The sequence below is a fragment of the Pogoniulus pusillus genome, chromosome Z (genome assembly GCF_015220805.1).
Source record: "Pogoniulus pusillus isolate bPogPus1 chromosome Z, bPogPus1.pri, whole genome shotgun sequence".
NCBI classification, from domain to species: Eukaryota; Metazoa; Chordata; class Aves; order Piciformes; family Lybiidae; genus Pogoniulus; species Pogoniulus pusillus.
This window is the reverse complement of record NC_087309.1, coordinates 1,024,104-1,047,752: the sequence shown is the minus strand read 5'-3', so window position 1 is coordinate 1,047,752 and position 23,649 is coordinate 1,024,104. Positions and strand designations below refer to the sequence as shown.

Genomic DNA, 23,649 nt, shown 5'->3' with positions numbered 1-23,649 from the left:
ATCATAAACGCAAGTACTGAATCACAAACAAGGCTGTCCATAACAGGTTCCACCACAGCCCACCAGAATACCCTATTACACTGTCCTACGAAAGGCGGTGAATCGGCAAGCAATATCTACAGCGCACTTTGGCTTCTCTAAATAGAGCTGTCAAAAAAAGCCAAGATACATCATAAGCAGCTAGCATGAAGCACAAATGTCTCAGAACTAGTTAAATCAAACCCATCTTCAGTCCAACCCACACACTGAAGTTAGTCAGCTCACCCAGGAGGACTGAGGATTGAGAAGGGTAATGATCCCTTTCAGTCTTTCCACCTAACAGGGATCAGCAGCCCTCCCTGACTTCAGGGGCTGCTTTCAACTGCAGGTACTGACAAGGGTTCAGTGTTTGCTTTCACGTAGGGCAGGGGACTCTCTTCCACCCTCACAGGTCCTGGGTGACTAACCCTACAGCTGACACAAACAGATGTTTTTATTTGTTTGAACTATTAGGTCAAAGGGCTAATGAGGTAATGAAAATTCTTCCAAGAGCTATCAGATGAGCGTGATTAGCAGATTTTCAGGTGCCAGTTATACGAGACAAAAGAATTTACAAAATATCCCCAGTCTGTAAATCTGCTGTTCCCATCCTGGTCTTGGAAGGAGGCAGATTTAAAACTAATAAAATACAAAAAAACATTCTTAAAGGTTCATAAAAGGAACAAGCAATTCTAGTCTGGCTCAGCAGTGCTGTACTTCCATCAGCTGTTTCAGCTGGTGCTGTCAGAGTCTCTCCTGCTCAGTGTTTGGTGGGTAACTGAGCTGTCTGAGAAAGCTTTTGTGTTTCCCACAGTGTTTCCTGATGCTCAGTGTCTCTCTCCTTTTTTTTTTTTTTTTTTTTTTGTATGTGTATTCTGACACATCACTTCATTGAAGAACAATTTACAGTCCTATAAACACATCCCTCTGTTTAGCATGAAGGAATAGCTGTGCCAAGGTGGTCTACTAATAAACCTGCAGGCTCTTTCAGGTATAAGCCCAGAGAAACAACATTTTGCTGCAGAAACAAATCAGCCAGCTTTGAGAAGTTTCTGTTTTGTATAGATGTGTGACTGTGTGATTCAGCAATTTAAATGTGTCTTTCAGCAAGGGTTCTACACTCGTTTTTGTTTTCATCTGGGAGTAAATCTTGACGTTTCTAAATCAAAGCAACAGGCCACTCTCCCAAACTGACCTCTAGTCCAGAAAGCCAAGCTTAGTAACGCTACTCAGTGTTTATTTTCTCGGGTTTTGTCTTTTATCTTTTCTCTTTTTTTTCCTTTCCCTTGATAATGTAAATCATGTGTAAATCACAAACAGCACAGGTTCCTTGTGTCAGCAACTGTCCACCTGAATGAGTGAACTTGTGCACAGACACTGTCTTTTTAGTATAAAGTCCAGATAATACGGCAGTTAGCTTACAAGTTCCACTACAGGAAAGATACAAAACTCCATAATATAAATTAATTGCCATTACAAAAAGGCAATGTGTTAACTAATACGGTACAAAAATCTGCAGCTTCTATAAATACCACGAAATGCAGAAGTTAAATGGAACAATACATCACAGAGTTCTGTAGAGCACGTTTCAAGAGGCAGGATAAGTTAGGCAGGGTGCATTATACAGCAGGGAAGAATATCAAAACCCACAAACAGTCAACTTTTCTTGTCCATACAAAGGCCAGAGTACAAGTACAGGAGACAACATGGAAGCAGTGAGATTACCCTCTCAGAACGGGTAGACAAAGAGGTCTTATTGACAAGTTGTAAAGCATTAGGCAGTAGACAGAAGCTTGTCAAAACCAGCTGTTGTTGGATACTGATTGATAATGTTTTCATTCTGACGGCTGAGGCGCTGCAGACAGCCGCAGGTCTGAGAAGAAGGCCAATGTGGCACAGATACGTAGACACACACACAGAGTAATTTAACAGATGGCTAGAAACATGAAAGCACAGTATCTTCTTTAAAAAGACAGTGTTCACCCCCTAGGTTATTTCACCTAAATGCTGAACATGTGTAAAGAGATTTTTATATATAAAAAAAAGGGAAAAAGAAAAAGAAAGAAAGAAAGAAAGAAAGAAAGAAAGAAAGAAAGAAAGAAAGAAAGAAAGAAAGAAAGAAAGAAAGAAAGAAAGAAAGAAAGAAAGAAAGAAAGAAAGAAAGAAAGAAGGAAAGAAGGAAAGAAGGAAAGAAGGAAAGAAGGAAAGAAGGAAAGAAGGAAAGAAGGAAAGAAGGAAAGAAGGAAAGAAGGAAAGAAGGAAAGAAGGAAAGAAGGAAAGAAGGAAAGAAGGAAAGAAGGAAAGAAGGAAAGAAGGAAAGAAGGAAAGAAGGAAAGAAGGAAAGAAGGAAAGAAGGAAAGAAGGAAAGAAAGAAAGAAAGAAAGAAAGAAAGAAAGAAAGAAAGAAAGAAAGAAAGAAAGAAAGAAAGAAAGAAAGAAAGAAAGAAAGAAAGAAAGAAAGAAAGAAAGAAAGAAAGAAAAAGAAAGAAAGACCCACAAGTGAGATTGGCCATCTGAAAAAAAACTACACAGGGCTTACACATTCTGCCTCAACCAGAGCATTCAACAAGGGGTGAGCTGCTAGGAGCATCTTAATTCCCCTAGAAGGAGGTGAAGGTGTTAATATTGACGTTAGAAAGGTACACATCCATTAAGTCCATCCAGAACACAAAACCACAGAAGATCTACATTCAAAGCAAAAAGTTGGTCTTAGCCTGAAGCAGTTATGAGGTATTGTTTCAACCTGTGGTGAGGAATGATCACTTCATTAGTAAGAAAAAGCACATTCCAAATCATTCTGAAAAAAACCCCAACCCAACATTACTGCTCTTTCCTAAAGCAAAAGCATTAAACATCAAAAGGCCCTGGTCTAAGTGGCCAGTGGCACATGCCAAGGCCCTGTTATCATGGACTTCTTGGGCCTTTTGTATACCAGTCATGGTGCATCTCCCACATGTGCCTAGCTGGGAAATTCTGGCCAAAAGGCGTCTCAGAAATGCCTACAATGTTTGGACTAGGCTCACTCAGGACACATGTAGGTACGCGTGGTGAGTACTCGGAGGTCTCTTCCAACCTGGCTAATTCTATGATAGAGAAATCAGCTCCCAAATAGGATTTACCAGACCAGGTCAGACAGCTTGGAAGTAAGAGGAAGCTGCATTTTATGGCAAGCTAAATGCACCCTCTTCTCTCCCTGCAGACAGACAACCAGCAAGACCCCACGAGTTATCTAGTCAGTCACGGTTAGTATGCAGTTATGCACAGAGAAGCAGTGGAGGAGGTGGAAGGCAGAAGGCTAAGTGATCATGGAGTGAGAAATCTTGTATACGTTGCCTTTTAGCCCTCTCAGAAAACCAATGAATGATGCAGACTGTATCATTACTACTATTTTTTTACTGTCAATGCCCTGTTCATTCAGCCTACATTCAAAAGAAATGTCCAGAAAGTTCCTCTCTCTTCTTTCTAATTCAGAACTAAAGTAGAGCCTTAGCTCTAAACCAGCTATAATATGGTTTTAAGTAAGCACTACTTTGTAGTTTGCTCTACCTTTTAGTTCACAACTTTAGCATGAGAAAGAAGGGGGGGAAAGAGAGTAAAAAAGTCTCACGTCCTAACTAATGCTAAAGAAAAAAGCCATGAAAGCTCGGAATCTCTTGATTTGCCTCCCCAGACTGCTTGCCTTCAGTGGGAAGTAATCCTCTCACTCCTCCCCCACTTCTTCTCGTTGTCCCTAAGAAGGGCAGAGCTCTAGGAGTCTTGTGGACACACAGGGACCGTAGCCTCCAAGCTCAACCAGCTAAGAGAGAATGTGAATCTGCACACTGGAGCTTGTTCCTCTGCAATTCCAGGGAAAGAATCCTCCTCAACTCACACAGGAGAAACTGATGGGCAGTTGCTTCCCGTCTACACTGTGCAGAGAGAACCCAACCAACACAGGACTCCTCTGAGAGTTCTTAAATTAACAAATTCCAGTTCTTGAGTCTCATTTCCAGGAGTATTAGGAGTGAGGTGATTGACCTGGAAGGAAAAGAAAGAAAAGCAAAAAACCCCAAAGCAAGAAGAGATGCCCTTCAGCCTTTCTGTCTGTTCCATCACAACATTAAACTGGCATTTTACCAGTTTCCCCAGCCTCTTTCTGACAATAGGAAGCAGGTTAGAGCAGTGATCACCAGACCCTGGTGATCACTGGTAGGAGCACTACCAGAAATCCATGGAAATTCAAAGGCAGACAAAAAAACTATTAAGAAAATTATGTTTGTAACAAAGTGTCACTGCAGGTTACAGAGAAATGGCTTCTATAAACCTGTAAAAGTTAATCTTTGCTGTTTCCTTATTCCCAGATAAAACTACTGAGGAACTGCAACAAACCTTATAGGTAAAACACAAATGCTCGGAGGGGAAAGGTGTTGCTTAAGGGCCTGAAAAAAGGACCTGGGAGTTTCAGAACACAGCAGAACCGAGGGGGAGCCACTGACACCTGACACTCATGCATGAGGGCTGTTGAACACACAAGGCACAACACCCGAGGTGTGCACCAGTCTAGTGACTGATCTGCACCCATTCTGTTGTGACTGAGTGAATGGTGACACCTGGCAGGTGTCTCTAGGGACAAAATAGGTTTGCAAGTCATTTTTTTAAAAGAAGAATCAACAAAAGGCAGCCAAAACCTGCAATGGGGAAACTTGGAAAGTATGTCCTGTGTTACAGGAACCTAATGGGATTTTTCCAAGTGTACTTTCCAGTGAATACTTTTCTAAGTAACATTTAGCCCAGAGGAAGTTTAAAAGAATGAGTTACAGTCCCTGGCAAAGAGAAGTTTACAATACAAAGCCTGTACTTAATTAGAGTATTGATGCCTTGGCAATGTTATGCTAACAGTAGTACTCCAAGTGACTGATAAAGGAAGAGATCCTTATTTAAAACCAATCACAACTCTACCTGGCAATACAGCCTCCACCAACGTTTGCTTTGCTTCTCCCACAGAAAACTGCTTTCAGTGAGAACTATGTTGTTACCCACTCCTCCTCAGCATCTGTTTGCTAATCTACCTCTTGGGAAACTGCCAGCAAAAGGATGGTTCTGCCTCTGACAAGGTTACATGGTGTTGGAAGGGGAATCAACTCACCCGTCATCTCTGTTTGCAATGAGCCAGACTAAAGACTAGCCTTGGCATCAATGTGAAACTGCTCGCCCTTAAGGCTGCCTATGAAGGTTCTCAGTGGCTGTGCTCTCCACACCGCGGGGTGAGTAAACAGGCCAATACAAATGAGTCCCACGGATCCTTAAGACATGGGTTACTTTTAAGCAAACAAGGGGTCGGGCAGAACCCCTCCTTGACAGACTGTGTTATTTTTGTGCATGTTACCCTTCCTGCCAAGGACAACTGCAACACAAGGAAACAACATGCGGAGTGCAGAAATAGCGGTAAACAAAGAAGAACTCCCCAGTTCAGTAGTGTGGAAAACTCTACTGGAAACAGCTGTGTACCTGGTGCACAGAGAGGAACTTCCCAGTTCAGTAGTGTGGAAAACTCTACTGGAAACAGCTGTGTACCTGGTGCACAGAGAGGAACTTCCCAGTTCAGTAGTGTGGAAAACTCCACTGGAAACAGCTGTGTACCTGGTGCACAGAGAGGAACTTCCCAGTTCAGTAGTGTGGAAAACTCCACTGGAAACAGCTGTGTACCTGGTGCACAGAGAGGAACTTCCCAGTTCAGTAGTGTGGAAAACTCCACTGGAAACAGCTGTGTACCTGGTGCACAGGGTATTTATTTCAGAAAAGGGACACTCTGCACTAACTGTGCATGGGCAACATATCACGAGCTGTCAGCAGAATGTGCAGGTACAGCGATGCCTGGAGAGCCACTCTTCTCTCTGCTCTTTCACATTCTTGAAGGCTCGAAGTCTCTCTCTTCTAGCAAGTTTATTAGAAGGGAGAAGCTGTCTTTTACTGCCTCCATATCATCCAAGGAGCAGGGTTTAAGAATCCAGCGCTTTCCACGTGCGAGTGGCTCAAGTTCAAAGTATTTTTTTATCTGTAAAGAAAAAATAAAGAGATGGATGCATTAATACTGTAGTGACCACTCTCTGTCTCTCATCTGAGACAAAATGAAGCCAAGCCTCAGAAAAACTCATGTAAAAAGATCAGGATACTAATTTTCAGACTCTTACCCACAGCTGTTCTTATAATACAGGTTATATGATGTGACCTGAAAGTGTTTTCTTTAGGGGTGAGTGACCTGCTTGGAAGCTACCATTCTACCCATACATTTAACAGCATGGGAGGTCCGGGGAAGAATTACACAGATTTAAGACAAGGAGCAAAGCGCAAGAAGCGAGCGCTGAAAGCCACGGCTCGAACAGCACAAGCAATACGACACTGTGCTTGCATCTGAACGCCAAAGCTGAGCGCTTCATCCCGCTTCTGGCGGAGAACACTTCGGATGTCACCAGACGACCCAAACGGACTTCCAAAAAAGTACAGACTCCAAACATTCCAGCCAAAGGCCAGCTACAACAGAGGGATTAATGACCTGGAGAACACTGGGGAAATGAATGTTATTCCAAAATCAGGGTTTTCCCCCTAAAATTTAACCTAGAAAACGAGCACGCTGCTGTGGATAGGACAGCAGTGCATACTGCGCGTGAGACAGCATCACTTTCTATGCTGGCACTCAAAATCCAAGAGGAAACCTTCTCATTCCACTAATTCCACTTTCTCTTCTGCAAGCAAGAAAGCACAAGAGCAGGATGCACTACAGAGCCGCTTGTCTGATTATAAACTTTGACAAAATAACTCCTTGGAAGGACTAGTCACCACTGTCGCTTCTTACTCACCAGGTGTTAAGGCAGAAACAGACCCATGGTGAAACTGACAAAAGGAAATGTTTCCATTTAGCACTTCAAAACATGAAGTACAATACCCTAACAATTTTGGTGCCTCTTAGAAGATGACAGCACTCTGCAGATTAGAATCATAGAATCATTGAATCAACCAGGTTGGAAGAGACCTCCAAGATCATCCAGTCCAACCTAGCACCCAGCCCCATCTAGTCAACTAGACCATGGCACTAAGTGCCTCAGCCAGGCTTTGCTTGAACACCTCTAGGGATGGTGCCTCCACCACCTCCCTGGGCAGCCCATTCCAATGCCAATCTCTCTCTCTGTGAAGATCTTCCTCCTAACATCCAGCCTAGACCTACCCCGGCACAACTTGAGACTGTGTGCCCTTGTTCTATTGCTGGTTGCCTGGGAGAAGAGGCCACCCCCCAGCTGGCTACAATGTCCCTTCAGGTAGTTGTAGACAGTAATAAAATCATCCCTGAACCTTCTCTTCTCCAGGCTAAACAACCCCAATTCCCTCAGCCTCTCCTCATAGGATTTGTTTTTCATCAGAATGTTTGGTTTTCATCAGAATCTTCCTCTCTGATAGTACTTGATCCAGCAGTGTTTAATCCAAAATTCTACATGTTAGGCTTGTGAAAATGCACACTCTGTTTTTACATCCCATAGTACTTGCTGTTCTCAACACACTATCAGAAATAGTCCTGTCTTAGTTTGCACACTCTTCTTCCTCATAACTGGTGCCCCAAAGTCTTTATCACAGGCTGCGTCACAAGCAGGCGTGACAAGAAGAACAGCTATCTGTATAGCAATGGGCAGTAGAGGCTCCCGGCAGGCAACAGGCTCCGTGTGCAGGGGAGGTAAGGAAAAAAAGGCTTTCAGAGCCCAAACAAGTGGCAGCATCTCTGTGCAGCTCCAGCAGCACCTGTACAAGAGTTCTGTTGATCTAGACATGTGTTCCAACACAAGAAACTGGCTGTAGCTGTACCAACACATGTAAATCAGAGTTGACAGCGTGGCAGGAGAGGCTTTATATGCTTTTAGGAAGACTTTCAAACAGAGTTGTTTAGTAACACACACCAGGACAAAAAGTGGTGTTTGTGAGACAGGAAGCTCTGCTGACTTAGCTAAGATACAGGTGAAACCTTTAAAAACCTAGTCCAGCAAAGCAGAATTGTACCAGTAACAACCTGTAAACTTAAGAAAATGAACCTCACTTGCTCTCCACCAAACCTGGGAAAGCACCCAAGCTGAGGTGTAAAAGAGGGCTCCAACAACCAGTCCTGGAACCGCAGCACACCTGCTCTTCCACCGGTGCTGTCTCAGTGCCATATCCATATCTGACCTGTCAGCATGGTTATACTTGAGCAGAACCTACACACAGATCTCTGTAAGGGACATGCTGTAATGTCTCCAGCAGCTGAAGTGGCAACAAGTTGAATTCAAACTCATTTAACATGCAGAATTAACGGCACTGATCACAGCAGTGGAGAGACAGAGCCAGAAAGCTCCCTGCCTGTTTCAGTCACAGACTCCCGGCCTGATAAACAAGAGAAGGAAGTCCAAGCTGCACAGAAGCATAACAAACAAGGTGTCAGCGTAGCTGGCTGACCAGCCTGCTAGTGTTAAGCTGACAAATATGGCTGAGTAATTTGAGATGCTTCAGACCAGCAGCGCAGAGGGTGTCCACCACACCCCCTCTACTGGAAGACTATTGCCATCAGACCCTGAAGCGCATCCAAGTCCTCCTGCAACCCTATTCGCATAGCCTCTTCAACTAAGAGTATGCCACATGAAAAGGTATTAGGGAAAGTTAGTTCATCACACTGTAAGGAGAGGACTCGGTTTGGGCAGCATTAAACGTCTAGAAGCACATGCACGAGGGAATGATGCCAGTCGAGCAAACTACCACTCAGCTGCGTGCATTGTGGGCAGATGACACTGCTTACCAAGGTAGCTTCTAGACAAGAAAATCACAATTACTTTAAGCTGTGTTTCAGTGGCTGAAGATGCCAGGATAGAAATTGTATTTCCCTGACCTATGGAAACGAACTATGCAACCAAACTGCTTATCTGGATACCAAACATTGATTACAATTACCACACCCCCCCCCACCCCCCCACACCCCCCAACATTTCTGGGCGTGTAATCAAAATGCAGTAAAACCATCACTGTGCTGCCAGCATTTCCCACACCTACAGAACAGTACAAAGTGTAAAAGGGGTCCTGGATGAATGCTGGAATTAAAGCAAAAGCAATTGCTAGGCAGTGGCTTTTAAAATAGGAAGTCCTCCTGAGAGGACGGCTTCTGATATTCACACAAGTAACAGACATTTTGTTTATCCCTGCAGGGAAAAAACCCAAGCAAACAAAACCAACCAACCAAACACTGAAGCAATTTTGCCAGATCTCTTGCCCTACTACAAGTAAGAGAACTAACACTAATTAGCTTACAAATAACAAATAACTAAACCAGAAGTGGCAGAGGAGTGACTTTCCACAGCCCAAGGGACACCCTGTGGCAAGTTCCTTGTGCATCCTCATTTAAATTTCACACCACAATGGAGTCTGCTCAAGCCCAGAGCTTTCCAGCCAGGCTCTATGACTTTGAAACTCCCAGGAAGAAGTCTGCAGACACGAGAGTTTTCCAATTACTGATAACTGTTCCCCCCTTTATCTCGGACGATGTCAGCTCTGAAAAGAAGTGAGTTTGCAGACGTAAAAAGGAGCCCTGTTTGTTCACAAACCGCAGCGACGCAGGCTGAGGCGGTCAGTGCCTAGTGCTGTTTACACAGTGAGCTTTCCACTGGGATGCTCTCAGCTCTGCATCCGCTTTCCTTTCTCAAGTTGCTTTCTGCCCTGAGGACCATCGTTCCACCTCGCTCTCTACCAGGTTTCCTCACCACACCAATCTCCAGATATCCAACGGAAAGAAAGGTTTTCTGAACACTTGCTCACCTAGGCAGCTCCTGCCAAACCAGATAATCAGTACTGACCACTTTACAGCTCCCTTCAATCACCCTAGCACAAAAGGGGCAAGCTCCTAAGAGAAGTTCTTTTGTCTTCCCCTCTTGCATAGATGGTGAAAAGCTTTCTGTCCTTTCATGGATGCCAAAGCAAAATGTAAAGACTCAAAGGTGCTTCAGATGTCTGACACATCAGAAGTGCATTTAAATACTGGCTTTGCATTCCTAAGGTTTTGCTTTGGGATTCACAACTTTGAGCTACAACCTCAGAAGTAAATGCAATTGATTACATCCACATCACTCAAAGATAACTTTACTACTACTTTCAGGACATCCCTGTGGGTCTTGACTCCACACAGGGGGCTTGTTTTATAGAGGAGCTGACATTGTATTTATGCCACATTCTGAAGTTTGAAACATCTTAACAATGCAGGCTTGCAATTATTCCCACTCTTCCCACACTCCACCTTCCAAGTCACACTCTAACTGGCACAGTAACACTCAGCATTTGGTTATCCAATGTTGCTTGCCCTGCATGCTAGAGAAGTCCAGACACCATAAAAATATTGGTTCCCAAAGTCTCAGCTGGTGTAAATTAGCACAGCAGCACCGAACTGATGCTACCCAATTCCTTAAGCTGAGTAACTAGGCCCTGCTGAAAGCTTTTGTATGTCCTATTACTACTACCTCCTCTAGCCAGGCACAACACACACCAGTGTCAGATTTATAGGTACCATAGTTCAGGAATATAATTTCTGACATTGAGTATGGAAAAAACCAAACAAACACCTAGATTGAAAGTATTAATTTCCACTCAGACTCAAAATGCCAATGCCAAATACCACCAATACAAAAAGGCTTCTGCTGCAAGCAACCCCAAAGTTCAGGCAGTCACCTGTGTTACCAGGTTTTACCCGGGGAGCACCACGGGTAAAGTCTGTTTTCAACCAGTGCTGCTTGAAGGAACTGTTTCACTGGGAAATTGCTGTGTAGCACCACCTGTATATTCTGTCTAACCAGGGACTGTAGTCATGTCTGTGTCTCCACTACGCTAAAGCTCCCAAGGACTTCTAGAGAACTAAGCAAGTGCTTTCATAAAGGGGTCACTAAATTAAGCCAAAGTTACCTAATCTGCCAAATCTGTGCATTAACCACAAGAAATTCCTCGTTCAGCTACCCTAGCTCTGTATTGACAAAAGAAATGCAGCAATAATGGGAAGGCTATGGTTTCCCATATTCACACTGTCAGAGTTCCATGGAGCTGTGATGCTCAGGTTACCGCCTCAGACGTACAAAATATCTGCCTTTTGGAGCAGCTGTTTGGAAGATGCAGGACAGAGAGACAGCTCTGATTGCCCAGTGTGTGAGCAACAGATGAGCTCCCTTTAATGGGTGTTGTGAAACACGTTCGGTGGAGCGCTATGGGAAGATGACTCTTTGTTCACCAACATGGTTAGATGGTCAAATCCACTTTATTTCCATGATACAGTGACTTAAATGCGTTCTAGCAAGAGGCGTGCTCAGCTTGAGATTGGTTACAGGTGATAATTGAAAGGTTACATGTAATGTGCACATAGGTTAACTTATCACAACATTCTAAGGGTCAGCCTTCCAGACCACCCACTCCAGCCCCCTTAGTTATCTAGTCTCTGCTGTGTGCGGGGTGCTCAGTTGTTTACATCTCGGTTTCCTGGCCCCGCTGGGAACCAAGGACGTTCTCAGCGCCAGTTACCCATGTTTGTGACTTTATGTCCTCGACTGGCAAGAAATTCTTCCACAAATGGGGACCAAAGCATGCACAAATTCAGTCTCTTGGAGAAAAGAAAAGTCAAAAGTCCATCACATAGCATTGAAATTTAAAAAGGGAAGCCACATAAAATGAGAAAATTAACTGTGTAGCTAAAAAGGTAAAATGCTTGCAGGTGTCATAGAAAAAACCCACCATAATTAGAGGTTTGTAGTTTTATTTATACTGCTGCCGTAGACTTTAAAGGAGACAAAAAAAGCTTTTAACAGTTACAACGAGGACAAAGATGGTATGAGAGGTAAAAGAAGTCATCCCTAAAAATGGAAAACAGAAAACAAAAGAAAGGAAATTCTGGCAAATTAAATAGAAACCACAAATGTTGACCTACTGACCACAGAGTGGAAGCCATTGCTTAAATCATCACCGATGCTAGGAAGCCAATTGAAATCCTCTCCAGTTGACGCTAGTGCTGGGCTGCTAACTGCACAGCCTCTCGGTGTCCCACACGTGCTGTTGTGCTGGCCCTGTTGTGGGTGCAGTGATTTGAGTGGGTGGAATGGGTCGGTAGCCACTTAATCTTAACTAGCTCTGACTACTGCTAGAAATAAGTTTACTTTCATGCTATTTTCCCTAGAAGCCTCTTAGAAACCTCTGTGACCTAAAATGGAGCTCTTGCCCAACCAGAATGGGTGAACCAATATTCAGAACTGCCAGCAGAAGTTTCCTGCAGTTTACAGCCCTCTGAAAAGACACTGCATGGGTGCCAGCTCATGTGCTTCCTCACAACAGCAACCTCATCTAGAAGGACCTTTGCAGTGCACCTATGCCTCACAAGCATTCCTCCTATACCTCAATATTTACTGACTCCAGATGGAATAACCTCATACCTGGCTGGGAGGGGAATGAATGAGCTGCACATGGTAGGAAGAATCATATAATCAAGCAGGTTGGAAGAGAGCTCCAAGCTCATTCAGTTCAACCTAGCACCCAGCCCTGGCCAAGCAACCAACCACGGCATTAAGTGCCCCAGCCAGGCTTGGCTTCAACACCTCCAGTCACGGCCACTCCACCACCTCCCTGGGCAGCCCATTCCAATGCCAACAGCTTCCTCCTAACATCCAGCCTAGACCTGCCCTGGCACAGCTTCAGGCTGTTCTGCTGCTGGCTGCCTGGCAGCAGAGCCCAACCCCACCTGGCTACAGCCTCCCTGCAGGCAGCTGCAGGCAGCAATGAGCTCTGCCCTGAGCCTCCTCTTCTGCAGGCTGCATACCCCCAGCTCCCTCAGCCTCTCCTCACAGGGCTCTGCTCCAGGCCCCTCCCCAGCCTTGCTGCCCTTCTCTCAACACCTTCCAGCACCTCAACATCTCTCTTGAATGGAGGAGCTCAGAACTGGACACCTCATTTCAAGAGAGATGTTGAGATAGTGAAGTGTGTTCAGAGAAGGGCAACAAATCTGTTGAGGGGCATGGAGCACAAACCCTATGAATGGACGGTGATAGCCTGCAGTCTGCAGCCACCTGTGCTCAGGGCTGTCCCCAGGATGGCAGCTGAAGTTAAGCAACACTACTACCCATAGCAATGCTCTCAAGCTCTCGCTCTTTGAACTTAAATACTTCACTGGCAGCTGACATTCAGGTGAATCCAAAGTCTGAGGTGAAAAGAAAGTACAGCCCAACACCTTCCTCTTCAGCACTCCTGTGTGATGATAGGGCACCCATTTTCTCCAGACAGGTCAGCCTGCTGTTAGTGAATGCTCCACAAAGCAGTACTGCTGGTTCACGCAGCTTTCCAGTTTTATAATGGTTTGGAACTGGTTTCTAACAAAACATTGCTGTAACACTGCTCACTGAGCTCTGTGCTTAGGTTTGCAGGAGGTCTCTTCAACAGTATCCAAAGGGGGTGTGGTGGAGAGGCTACAGCCCCAAAACTCAGGCCTCTCTATGCCTCTACATGCCTGGACATGTTTTCTCTGCCAGGACCCATGGCAGTAAACAGGTTGTGTAACACACACATGCCCAGCCCGTGTACCCCTGGGGTCTGCCCAGGTGATCCCCTATTGGGAGGGTCCAGGCAAACAGCTACTGCCTATTAAGGTAAAGTTTTGGCTTACTGCCAACCTGATTGGTCACTTTAAATGTCCAAATGAGCCACGAATCTCAGCTCAAAGTCTATACAGAGAGGTGCAAAAGAGCACCACATGTGTTCAGAGTGTTCAGACTTAGAGGTTCAGACTCAGCTCTCTGATCCACATAGCAGCACCCTGCTGCCCTGACTTGCTTGCATGGCCTAGATACAGAGTCAGGCCCTTACTCACTTGCAGACATTACTGAGGCTCAGCCCTCTTGCATTGATCTCAAGGCACAGTTCAGCTGCCTGCGTACCCTTTGAGCAGCAGAGCGCCTGCACGCCTGCATTTGGTACACATATGGGGAGCTGAGAGCCCCTGCCTAAGCCTAGAGCAGCTGTACACACTGGCTGCTATCCTGCATTTATCTATGGAGCTCAAGTCTCCCTGCAGCCCGGCATAGACCCTGCAGCCCAGAACACTGCTTGCCAGCTGTTCTGTAAGTCTGGAAAGATCCAGGCCCAGCAGACCTTCAGACTGTCTGCTAACCTACAAACACAGCCTGCCAGCTGTGAGACAACTGTCAGAAGCTAAAAGCTGCACGGACAAATCCTTCTCCTGCACCAGGAAACCCTGCCAGCTGATCATCCCTGGACATGGCATCCAGAAGCAGCAGCACCGAGGCAGAGACCATTTCACCCCAGGAGAGAAGGTCAGAGAAATCCTGTTTACCCCAGAGACTGGGAACACTTCTCATCCCTCTGCAAGCCAGGACAGCTTCCAGCTTCACCAAGACCCGAACACTGGGCACTGCTGTGACAGAATCCCAGGAGGGTGATTAATAATTAATACCTAAGAGCAACACATCTAAGCAAGCTTTAATTCCTTTGTAATATAAGTTACCTCTGTCTGAAGAGCAGACACAGTTTCAGCCCTTGCTGGGCAAGCAGTACAGTTGTTAAGAGGCATTAAGCCTAAGGGAATCTTTCTCTCTGTCTATACTTGTTGATAATTTGATATTTCCATTTAATAATCAAATCCCTGTAAATATATCCCAACTGTTTTCATAATCTTGCACATAAAGAACCTGATTTCATAGTGGTTGGGAGTGGTGCAAATTTGTAAATATTAATTTTAATAAATAATTTTATAAAAAATTAATACTGCCTCAAATTAATTTCTCACCTCCCCTTAACAGAGGAGGAATAAGAGAAACCCCTCCACCACAGTGGGCCTGTAAGAAATCTGGGGAGGGACTTTTTACAAGGGCCTGCAGTGATAGTATGAGGGGAAATAGCTTTAAACAGGAGGAGGGGAGGCTGAGAGTTGATATTGGGAAGAGATCCATCCCAGTGAGGCTGGTCAGGTACTGGAACAGGTTGCCCCCTGTGGATGCCCCCTCCCTGGAAGAGCTCAAGGACAGGTTGGACAGGGCCTCAAGCAGGCTGTTCAAGTGGAAGGTGTCACTGTCCATGGCAAAGGGCTTGGAACTGCATGATGTTTAAGGTCCCTTCCAACCCAAACCACTCTATGATATCAGCTCCTAGGTACTTAGAGAGAAGAATACAGCCACTGGCACACACAGCAAGCTACACAGTGCTCTGAGAAACACATACACTGCTCTTTGGTGAGAGCCTGGATGGTCCTGCCCAGGGAGGTGGTTGAGGCCCCATGGCTGGAGGTGTTTGAGGCCAGGCTGGCTGAGGCTGTGTGCAGCCTGCTCTAGGGTAGGGTGTCCCTGGGCATGGCAGGGGCTTGGAACTGGCTGCTCCTTGTGCTCCCTTCCAACCCTGACTGATTCTATGATCCTTTGTATCTCCAGCAGTCACAAAAGGTGGAGCTTTACAGACTGTATGTGACTGCTGAAAGACTGCTGGGCAGCAGTCCTTAAAAACAAGGGGGTCCAGGATGGTTGGACCTACTTTAAACAGGAGCTCTTGAAGGCTCAGGAGCTGGCAGTTCCCATGTGCCCAAAGATGAGCCGGCAGGGAAGGCGACCAGCCTGGATGAGCAAACAGCTCCTGAAGGAATTGGGGGAAAAAAGAGGGTGTATCACCTCTGGAAGGAGGGGAAGGCTTCTCCTGACGTGTTTAAGGAGGTAGCCAGATTATGCAGGAGAAGAATGAGAGAGGCTAAGGCCCAGCTAGAACTTAGGCTGCCACCTCTGTGAAGGATAACAAAAAACACTTTTATAAATGTATCAGTGCAAAAAAGAAGGGCAAGAAGAGCCTGCACTGCTTACTGCTGCACTTTGGCCACAACAACCCCATGCAGAGATACAGGCTGGGGTCAGAGTGGCTGGAGAGCAGCCAGACAGAGAGGGATCTGGGGGTGCTGATTGATACCCACCTGAACATGAGCCAGCAGTGTGCCCAGGTGGCCAAGAGAGCCAATGGCATCCTGGCCTGCATCAGGAATGGTGTGGTCAGCAGGAGCAGGGAGGTCATTCTGCCCCTGTACTCTGCACTGGTTAGACCACACCTTGAGTACTGTGTTCAGTTCTGGGCCCCCCAGTTTAGGAGGGACATTGAGATGCTTGAGCGTGTCCAGAGAAGGGCAACGAGGCTGGGGAGAGGCCTTGAGCACAGCCCTACGAGGAGAGGCTGAGGGAGCTGGGATTGGTTAGCCTGGAGAAGAGGAGGCTCAGGGGTGACCTTATTGCTGTCTGCAACTACCTGAGGGGAGGTTGTGGCCAGGAGGAGGTTGCTCTCTTCTCTCAGGTGGCCAGCGCCAGAACAAGAGGACACAGCCTCAGGCTGTGCCAGGGGAGATTTAGACTGGAGGTGAGGAGAAAGTTCTTCCCTGAGAGAGTCATTGGACACTGGAATGGGCTGCCCGGGGAGGTGGTGGAGTCGCCGTCCCTGGAGCTGTTCAAGGCAGGACTGGACGTGGCACTTGGTGCCATGGTCTGGCCTTGAGCTCTGTGGTAAAGGGTTGGACTTGGTGATCTGTGAGGTCTCTTCCAACCCTAACTATCCTGAGTGAAAGAGCAGGACACTGCAGACAGGCACAGGCACACTTGTTCCAGCAGGAAGGCACAGGCAAGTGTGGAATGAGAGGAAAGAGGATGAGCTGTGAGCTTGAAGAGCAATATGGAAGTATGCTAACTGTGCCATGGAAAATATTACATCCTCTATAAAGGTGGAGGCAGTGGAGGGCTTCTTAAATGGGTAACTACTTTTATAGGAGTACTTATGGCCAAGTTATAAAGGGTCTGGGAAAAATCAGATGGAGGAGAGATGACAGAAAACTGCTGAGAGTGCAAAAGTGCTACTGAAATCTGTGCATGTGGATGGAAGCTAAGAGAGCCTTTGGGCAGCCACCAGCACCTATCTGGTGCTGAAAAATCACATGAAGGCCGAGTGGGAAGGGACTTCAAGGATCCTCTAGACCAACCTTACCAGGTAACAGTAGAGTTTAAATAGAGTAGAGTAGGAGTTGAATAGAATGGGAGCATAGAATCATAGAATCAAACAGGTTGGAGGAAACCTCCAAGCTCATCCAGCACAACCTAGCACCCAGCCCTGCCCAACCAACCAGACCATGGCACTAAGTGCCCCAGCCAGGCTTGGCTTCAACACCTCCAGGCACAGCCACTCCACCACCTCCCTGGGCAGCCCATTCCAATGCCAATCACTCTCTCTGCTGACAACTTCCTCCTAACATCCAGCCAGAGCAGAACAGAGCAGAGTAGAATAGGAATAGAACAGAAATAGAACAGAATAGGAATAGAATAGAATCAATGAGGCTGGAAGAGATCTCCAAGCTCATCCAGCCCAATGTATCACCCAGCCCTATCCAATCAGTGCAGGTCCTTTCCATACAACAACATCCGATGGCATGTTCCACGTCTTTGGTGCAAGCAGTAGGAAGCAGGCAGGTGCACAGCCATACACTTACACTTTGCCTTCCATGACTCACTTACCCAGCACGTTCTGTTTACATAAGCATGTTTCTACAACTGGAAAATACAGACATAACATTGAGAAAGACAACAGCATATCTGTGTAGAGATCAGACTTGGTGGTGAGGATTCATACAGCCAGAGCCAGGCTGGACAAACAGGACGAGGGCTCAAAGCATTCAAGCCCAGAGCGAGCACAGCAGCATTCCTCCCGAGAGGCAAGTGCAGCAGCACACCTGCACGTGTGCTCTGAAAGCACAGGGAAACTTCTTCCTCTGCCATCTACAGCTTCATTCTTTATTCCAAAGTTGACATGCAACATCATACGTGCCTCTAAAAGACTGCAACTAACCCTGTGTGTTACAGCTCCTGCTGCTTCCTTTCCAAAGTGTTTTCTGCAGCACTTGGGGTTGCAGTCTGAGTTACACATTAGCACTCAAAAGTGACAGAATACAATACCTTAAAGAGTAATGCTGGAAACTAGCCCTGGTTAAAGGCAGCTATTTGGAAAATATCAGCATGGCTGCACCAAGGGCATATCCTGCCTGACAACCTGGTGGCCTTCTAGGAACAGGGCACAACACTCATAGATGAGGGGAGAGCAGCTGATGGCATTGAGCTGGAGCTGAGCAAGGCCTTTGGCACTGTCCTGCACCACATCCTGGTCTCCAGGCTGGTGACACATGGGTTTGATGGGTGCAGCACTGGGTGGATACAGAACTGGTTAGATGGCCTCACCCAAAGAGTGGCTGTCAATGGCTCCATGGCCAAGTGGAGGCCAGGGACAAGTGGAGTCCCTCAGGGACCAGTCCTGGGACCAGTCCTGTTCAGCATCTCTGCGGGTGCCATGGACAGAGGCACTGAGTGCAGCCTCAGCAAGTTTGCTGCCCACACCAAGCTGTGTGCTGCAGCAGCCAGGCTGCAGGGCAGGGATCCATCCAGAGGGACCTGGGCAGGCTGCAGAGGTGGGCACAGGCCAAGCTCAGGAGGTGCAACAAGATCAAGGGCAAGGTCCTGCAGCTGGGTCGAGGCAATGCCAAGCACCAATCCAGGCTGGGCAGTGAGTGGCTGGAGAGCAGCTCTGAGGAGAGGGACTTGGGGGTGCTGCTGGAGGAGAAGCTCAGCAGGAGCCAGCAGTGTGCACTTGCAGCCCAGAAAGCCAAGCAGAGCCTGGGCTGCAGCAGCAGCAGTGTGGCCAGCAGGGCCAGGGAGGGGATTCTGCTCCTCTGCTGTGCTCTGCTGAGACCCCACCTGGAGTACTGCATCCAGCTCTGGAGCCCCTGGGACAGAAGGGATGTGGAGATGCTGGATTGGGCCCCTCAACTCAAGAGAGATGTTGAGGTGCTGGAAGGTGTCCAGAGAAGGGTGACAGGCCTGGAACACAAACCCTGTGATGAGAGGCTGAGGGAGCTGGGATTGTTTAGCCTGGAGAAGAGGAGGCTCAGGGGTGACCTCACTGCTGTCTACAACTACCTGAAGGGACATTGTAGCCAGGTGGGGGTTGGCCTCTTCTCCCAGGTAACCAGCACCAGAACAAGGGGACACAGTCTCAAGTTGTGCCAGGGCAGGTCTAGGCTGGATGTTAGGAGGAAGTTCTTCACAGAGAGAGTGATTGGCATTGGAATGGGCTGCCCAGGGAGGTGGTGGAGGCACCGTCCCTAGAGGTGTTGAAGCAAAGCCTGGATGAGGCACTTAGTGCCATGGTCTGGTTGACTGGATAGGGCTTGGTGCTAGGTTGGACTGGCTGAGCTTGGAGGTCTCTTCCAACCTGGTTGATTCTATGATTCTATGATTGTGTCCAGAGCAGGGCCAGGAGGATGCTGAGAGGCTGCAGCAGCTTTGCTGTGAGCACAGACTGAAAGAGTTGGGGCTGTGCAGGCTGGAGCAGAGGAGGCTCCCAGGTGACCTTCTTGTGGCCTGCCAGGATTTGAAGCAACAGGACAGGGGGGAGTGGAGCAAATCTGGAGGTGGGGAGAGTCAGGCCGGAGGTGAGGAGGAAGTTGTAGAGCATGAGCATGGTGAGAGGCTGGAATGGGTTGCCCAGGGAGGTGGTTGAGGCCCCATGGCTTGAGGTGTTTAAGGCCAGGCTGGCTGAGGCTGTGTGCCAGTGTCTCACCATCCTCAACCTGTGCCAGTGTCTCACCACCCTCACTGCAAACAACTTCTTCCTAACATCCAGTTTCAATTTCCCCTCTGCCAGTTCAAAGCCATTCCTCCTCCTCCTGTCATTACCAGACCTTGTCAATAGTCCCTCCCCAGCCTTCTTGTAGTCCCCTTCAGATCCTGGAAGGCCACTCCAAGGTCTCCTGGAAGCTGCCTCTCCTCCAGGCTGCAGAACCCCAACTCTTGTAGCCTGTCCTCATAGCAGAGGCATACAAGAGGTACACAAGTGCTGAGTTTTCACCTGTGAAGATGGATGCCAAAGTAACCTTTAGAATAGTAAGATCCCAAGAGCACTCCTTATTATGACATTGCTCCTGCAAGGTGTTTTCTGTGCAGAGAGCAGTGAAGCAGTGCTTTCTGGAGAGGTGCATATGTGATGATTCATCTGCATTTGCTTGGACACGTACATAGATCTATCACTTGAACAAACAACATCTGCACAGCGTGCCCATGTCTGCGAAGCACCAGCGCACTGCATGGACATGTACTCCTGTGACAGCACCAGAGGAGGGTGATTTGAAGGGGCTCATGGCTGGTTCCCCACACTTACACTGCAGAAACCATTCCGGGCCAAGAGCCACAATGAACACAAAACCAAAGCCCTTTTTCCAGAGGTAACTGTGGTTCTACAAGATGTGTGCTCTTATGCAGAGATGATCACAGAATCACAGAGTTAAGCAGGTTGGAAGAGAGCTCCAGGCTCAGCTAGCCCAACCTAGCACCCAGCCCTGCCCAACCAACCAGACCATGGCACTAAGTGCCCCAGCCAGGCTTGGCTTCAACACCTCCAGGCACGGCCACTCCACCACCTCCCTGGGCAGCCCATTCCAGTGCCAATCACTCTCTCTGACAACAACTTCCTCCTCACATCCAGCCTAGACCTGCCCTGGCACAGCTTGAGACTGTGTCCCCTTGTTCCGTTGCTGGCTGCCTGGCAGCAGAGCCCAACCCCACCTGGCTACAGCCTCCCTGCAGGCAGCTGCAGGCAGCAATGAGCTCTGCCCTGAGCCTGCTCTGCTGCAGGCTGCACACCCCCAGCTCCCTCAGCTGCTAACATCATGCAGCAGTCACTTGTTGTGCACCAGCTGCAGTGCAGTGTATGAATGGAGTCTCTCTTCTGGGCCCTGACTGATGGCAGCAGTTTGGGAAAAGTTTACATAGACTGTTTCTGAAGCAGAGTGCTCCTAAAGAGCCTGGCATCAACGGCTTCAGCTCCTGGCTGCTGGAATGCCACAGACTATGGCACGGGCTCAGTTCCGCCAGCGCCAGGGACTTCTGCAGGAGCTGTGCCTAAGGTTTCCTCCTCGCCCCAGTTAGAGGAGTCAGATCTGTGCTTCAGGTTTTCTAGGTCGAGCTCTCTGAAGTGCCAGCGCTTCCAAACTCACTGAAGGTGTCCAGGCACTCCAGACTCATGTCTGTTTCCTGATACGTAATAACTCTCCTCCTAGAACTATGGCAGAGCCCCTGTGAGCACTGTGACTAGGACCTTGCTGGAGCAAGGGCTCTCCCAGCTTCCAGATTCCTTCAGAAAGCACAAGGACATCAAGAGAAAATTCACACAGCTCAAATCAGGCACGGTCCTGTACACAGGTATGGACAACTCCCACGTGCAAAATCAAGGCACCACTGTCCCGGGTTAGAGTGGATCCCTCCCCCAGTGGAATAAACTCATCACAACACAGTGGCTTTTTTTTAAGTCAGGGAAAGATGAAATTGTGTTTTTTACAGTTTAACTGTATGAAGAGAAATAAATAACTAGAGAAAAAATATAATAACCTTAAGGAAGATGGGGAAAGGGTCAAGTGGCCACGAAGCAGCAAAAGCAGCAGCAGAGAGGGGAGATAGCAGCAGGCGCAGCTCAAGCAGCAGAAGCCAGCAAGGGGGAAGAACAAGCTGTGCTTCTAGGCATAAAGCTCTTGGTGCTCCAACAAAATGATATTAACTTATCCATTGTTGCCATTCTATGGCCTATCTCTGCAATGTTCACCCCTCCCCTGTGTCTGAGATAGACAATCACCTCCAATGGCCACAACCACTGCCTCTAAAATGATGGAGAGAGCATGAACAATCCAAGATACAGGGAAAAAATGCACTCCACACTGAAACAGGATGTTTTAAGCCAGGTCACCTAACTATTTCCAGTACTGCAAAGCAGTATTTGTGACCAAACACAGAAGTCTGCAGCAGTGGTGCTGGAAAAGGCAGAGATGAGCAGAAGGCTTGTCAGGAGTTGGGTGAATGTGATGATGTGCTGAAGAACTGCATGGATTTTTGCTTATAGGAACTTAAAGGTAATTAGCTACAGTCTGGTTCTCCAGCATCCAGCCTTATTTCTTCCATGACTGTAGGTTGCATCTGGGAGTTCTACTTGCCTGAGAAGTCTTGTAGTAAAAAATAGGCCAAGCGAAAAGCAGTGAGTATTCTTTACTGACAGCAGCAAGACAGCACGTGCCCTGCACTAGCACGGCCTGTACTTCATGGAAAAGGTGAACTAATGGGCAGCAGGCGGAAAGGTGCAGGTGCAGAACAAGAGAAAGGACGACTGATACCTTAGGCACCTTATCAACCTCCTCACAAAAGACTTCTACATCCCAAAACTCCACAGTCCTTTCCAAAGGAATTCCGTACTCTAGAGCAGATAGCAGATAAATACCACCTATAAAACTCAGGGATTCCTTGAAGAGGGATACTGATACAGCAAAGATGCTTAGAAGAGGCTCCATAATAACACTACTGCTATCTGTGCCAGCACACTGAGGCTTGCTTTGGTACAACACCTTGAAAAATGTGTCACTAAGAGACAAGGAATTCACAAAAGAGGCATACGAAGGCAGGAAGATTCTGTCCTGATGATGCCCCAGTTCTCAAAACTTGAAAAAATGAATGGAAATCAAATCAGGTATTTGTCATGTGCTTCCAGCAGTGAGACGAAACCAGGTTCTGCAAGCTGATGGGCAGCTCCGTCCCTCTGGCCTGGAAATGCAGTCTTAGCTTTACCAAGCTAGGAGCAGATCTGTTGGAGAATAGGAGAGTCCTGCAGAGGGACCTGGCCAGGCTGGATGGGTGGGCAGAGGCCAAGGGGATGAGATTGAACAAGGCCAAGGGCAGGGTTCTGCACTTTGGCCACAACAACCCCAAGCAGCACTACAGGCTGGGGACAGAGTGGCTGAGAGCAGCCAGGCAGAGAGGGAGCTGAGGGTGCTGGGAGAGAGGAGCTGAAGAGGAGGCAGCAGTGCCCACGTGGGCAGCAGAGCCAATGGCATCCTGGGCTGGCTCAGGAGCAGTGTGGGCAGCAGGACAAGGGAGGTTCTTCTGCCCCTGTGCTCAGCACTGCTCAGGCCACCCCTGCAGTGCTGTGTCCAGTTCTGGCTTCTCAGTTCAAGAGAGATGCTGAGGTGCTGGAAGGTGTTGAGAGCAGGGCAGCAAGGCTGGGGAGGGGCCTGGAGCAGAGCCCTGTGAGGAGAGGCTGAGGGAGCTGGGGGTGTGCAGCCTGCAGCAGAGGAGGCTCAGGGCAGAGCTCATTGCTGCCTGCAGCTGCCTGCAGGGAGGCTGTAGCCAGGTGGGGTTGGGCTCTGCTGCCAGGCAGCCAGCAGCAGAACAAGGGGACACAGTCTCAAGCTGTGCCAGGGCAGGTCTAGGCTGGATGTTAGGAGGAAGTTGCTGTCAGAGAGAGTGATTGGCATTGGAATGGGCTGCCCAGGGAGGTGGTGGAGTAGCTGTGCCTGGAGGTGTTGAAGCCAAGCCTGGCTGGGCCACTTAGTGCCATGGTCTGGTTGGTTGGCCAGGGCTGGGTGCTAGGTTGGGCTGGCTGAGCCTGGAGATCTCCTCCAACCTGGTTGATTCTGTGATTCTATGAAATATGATTAAAGTTAAAAAGATGTTAGCTAAGTACTCCATGCTAGCCCAGGAAAGCTTCTGTATATAAAGTCAATGAGTTTAAGTCC

At 47.8% G+C, this 23,649-nt stretch overlaps 1 protein-coding gene across 6 annotated transcripts in view; it reads right to left on the bottom strand.

The window, feature by feature from the left end:
* Positions 1 to 5,625: 5,625 nt before the first annotated feature.
* The window catches only part of ARL15 (ADP ribosylation factor like GTPase 15), a 272,573-nt gene continuing 254,549 nt past the window's right edge, over positions 5,626 to 23,649 (bottom strand). For 3 of the 6 annotated variants that reach the window (XM_064140469.1, XM_064140468.1, XM_064140470.1), the window contains one exon: positions 5,627 to 6,051. In XM_064140469.1, coding sequence (XP_063996539.1) covers positions 5,899 to 6,051 — 153 coding nt within the window. In that variant the 3' untranslated portion in view covers positions 5,627 to 5,898. Of the gene's footprint in view, positions 6,052 to 23,649 lie in introns of all 6 variants that reach the window. The other 3 variants (XM_064140473.1, XM_064140472.1, XM_064140471.1) reach the window with 3 other exon arrangements.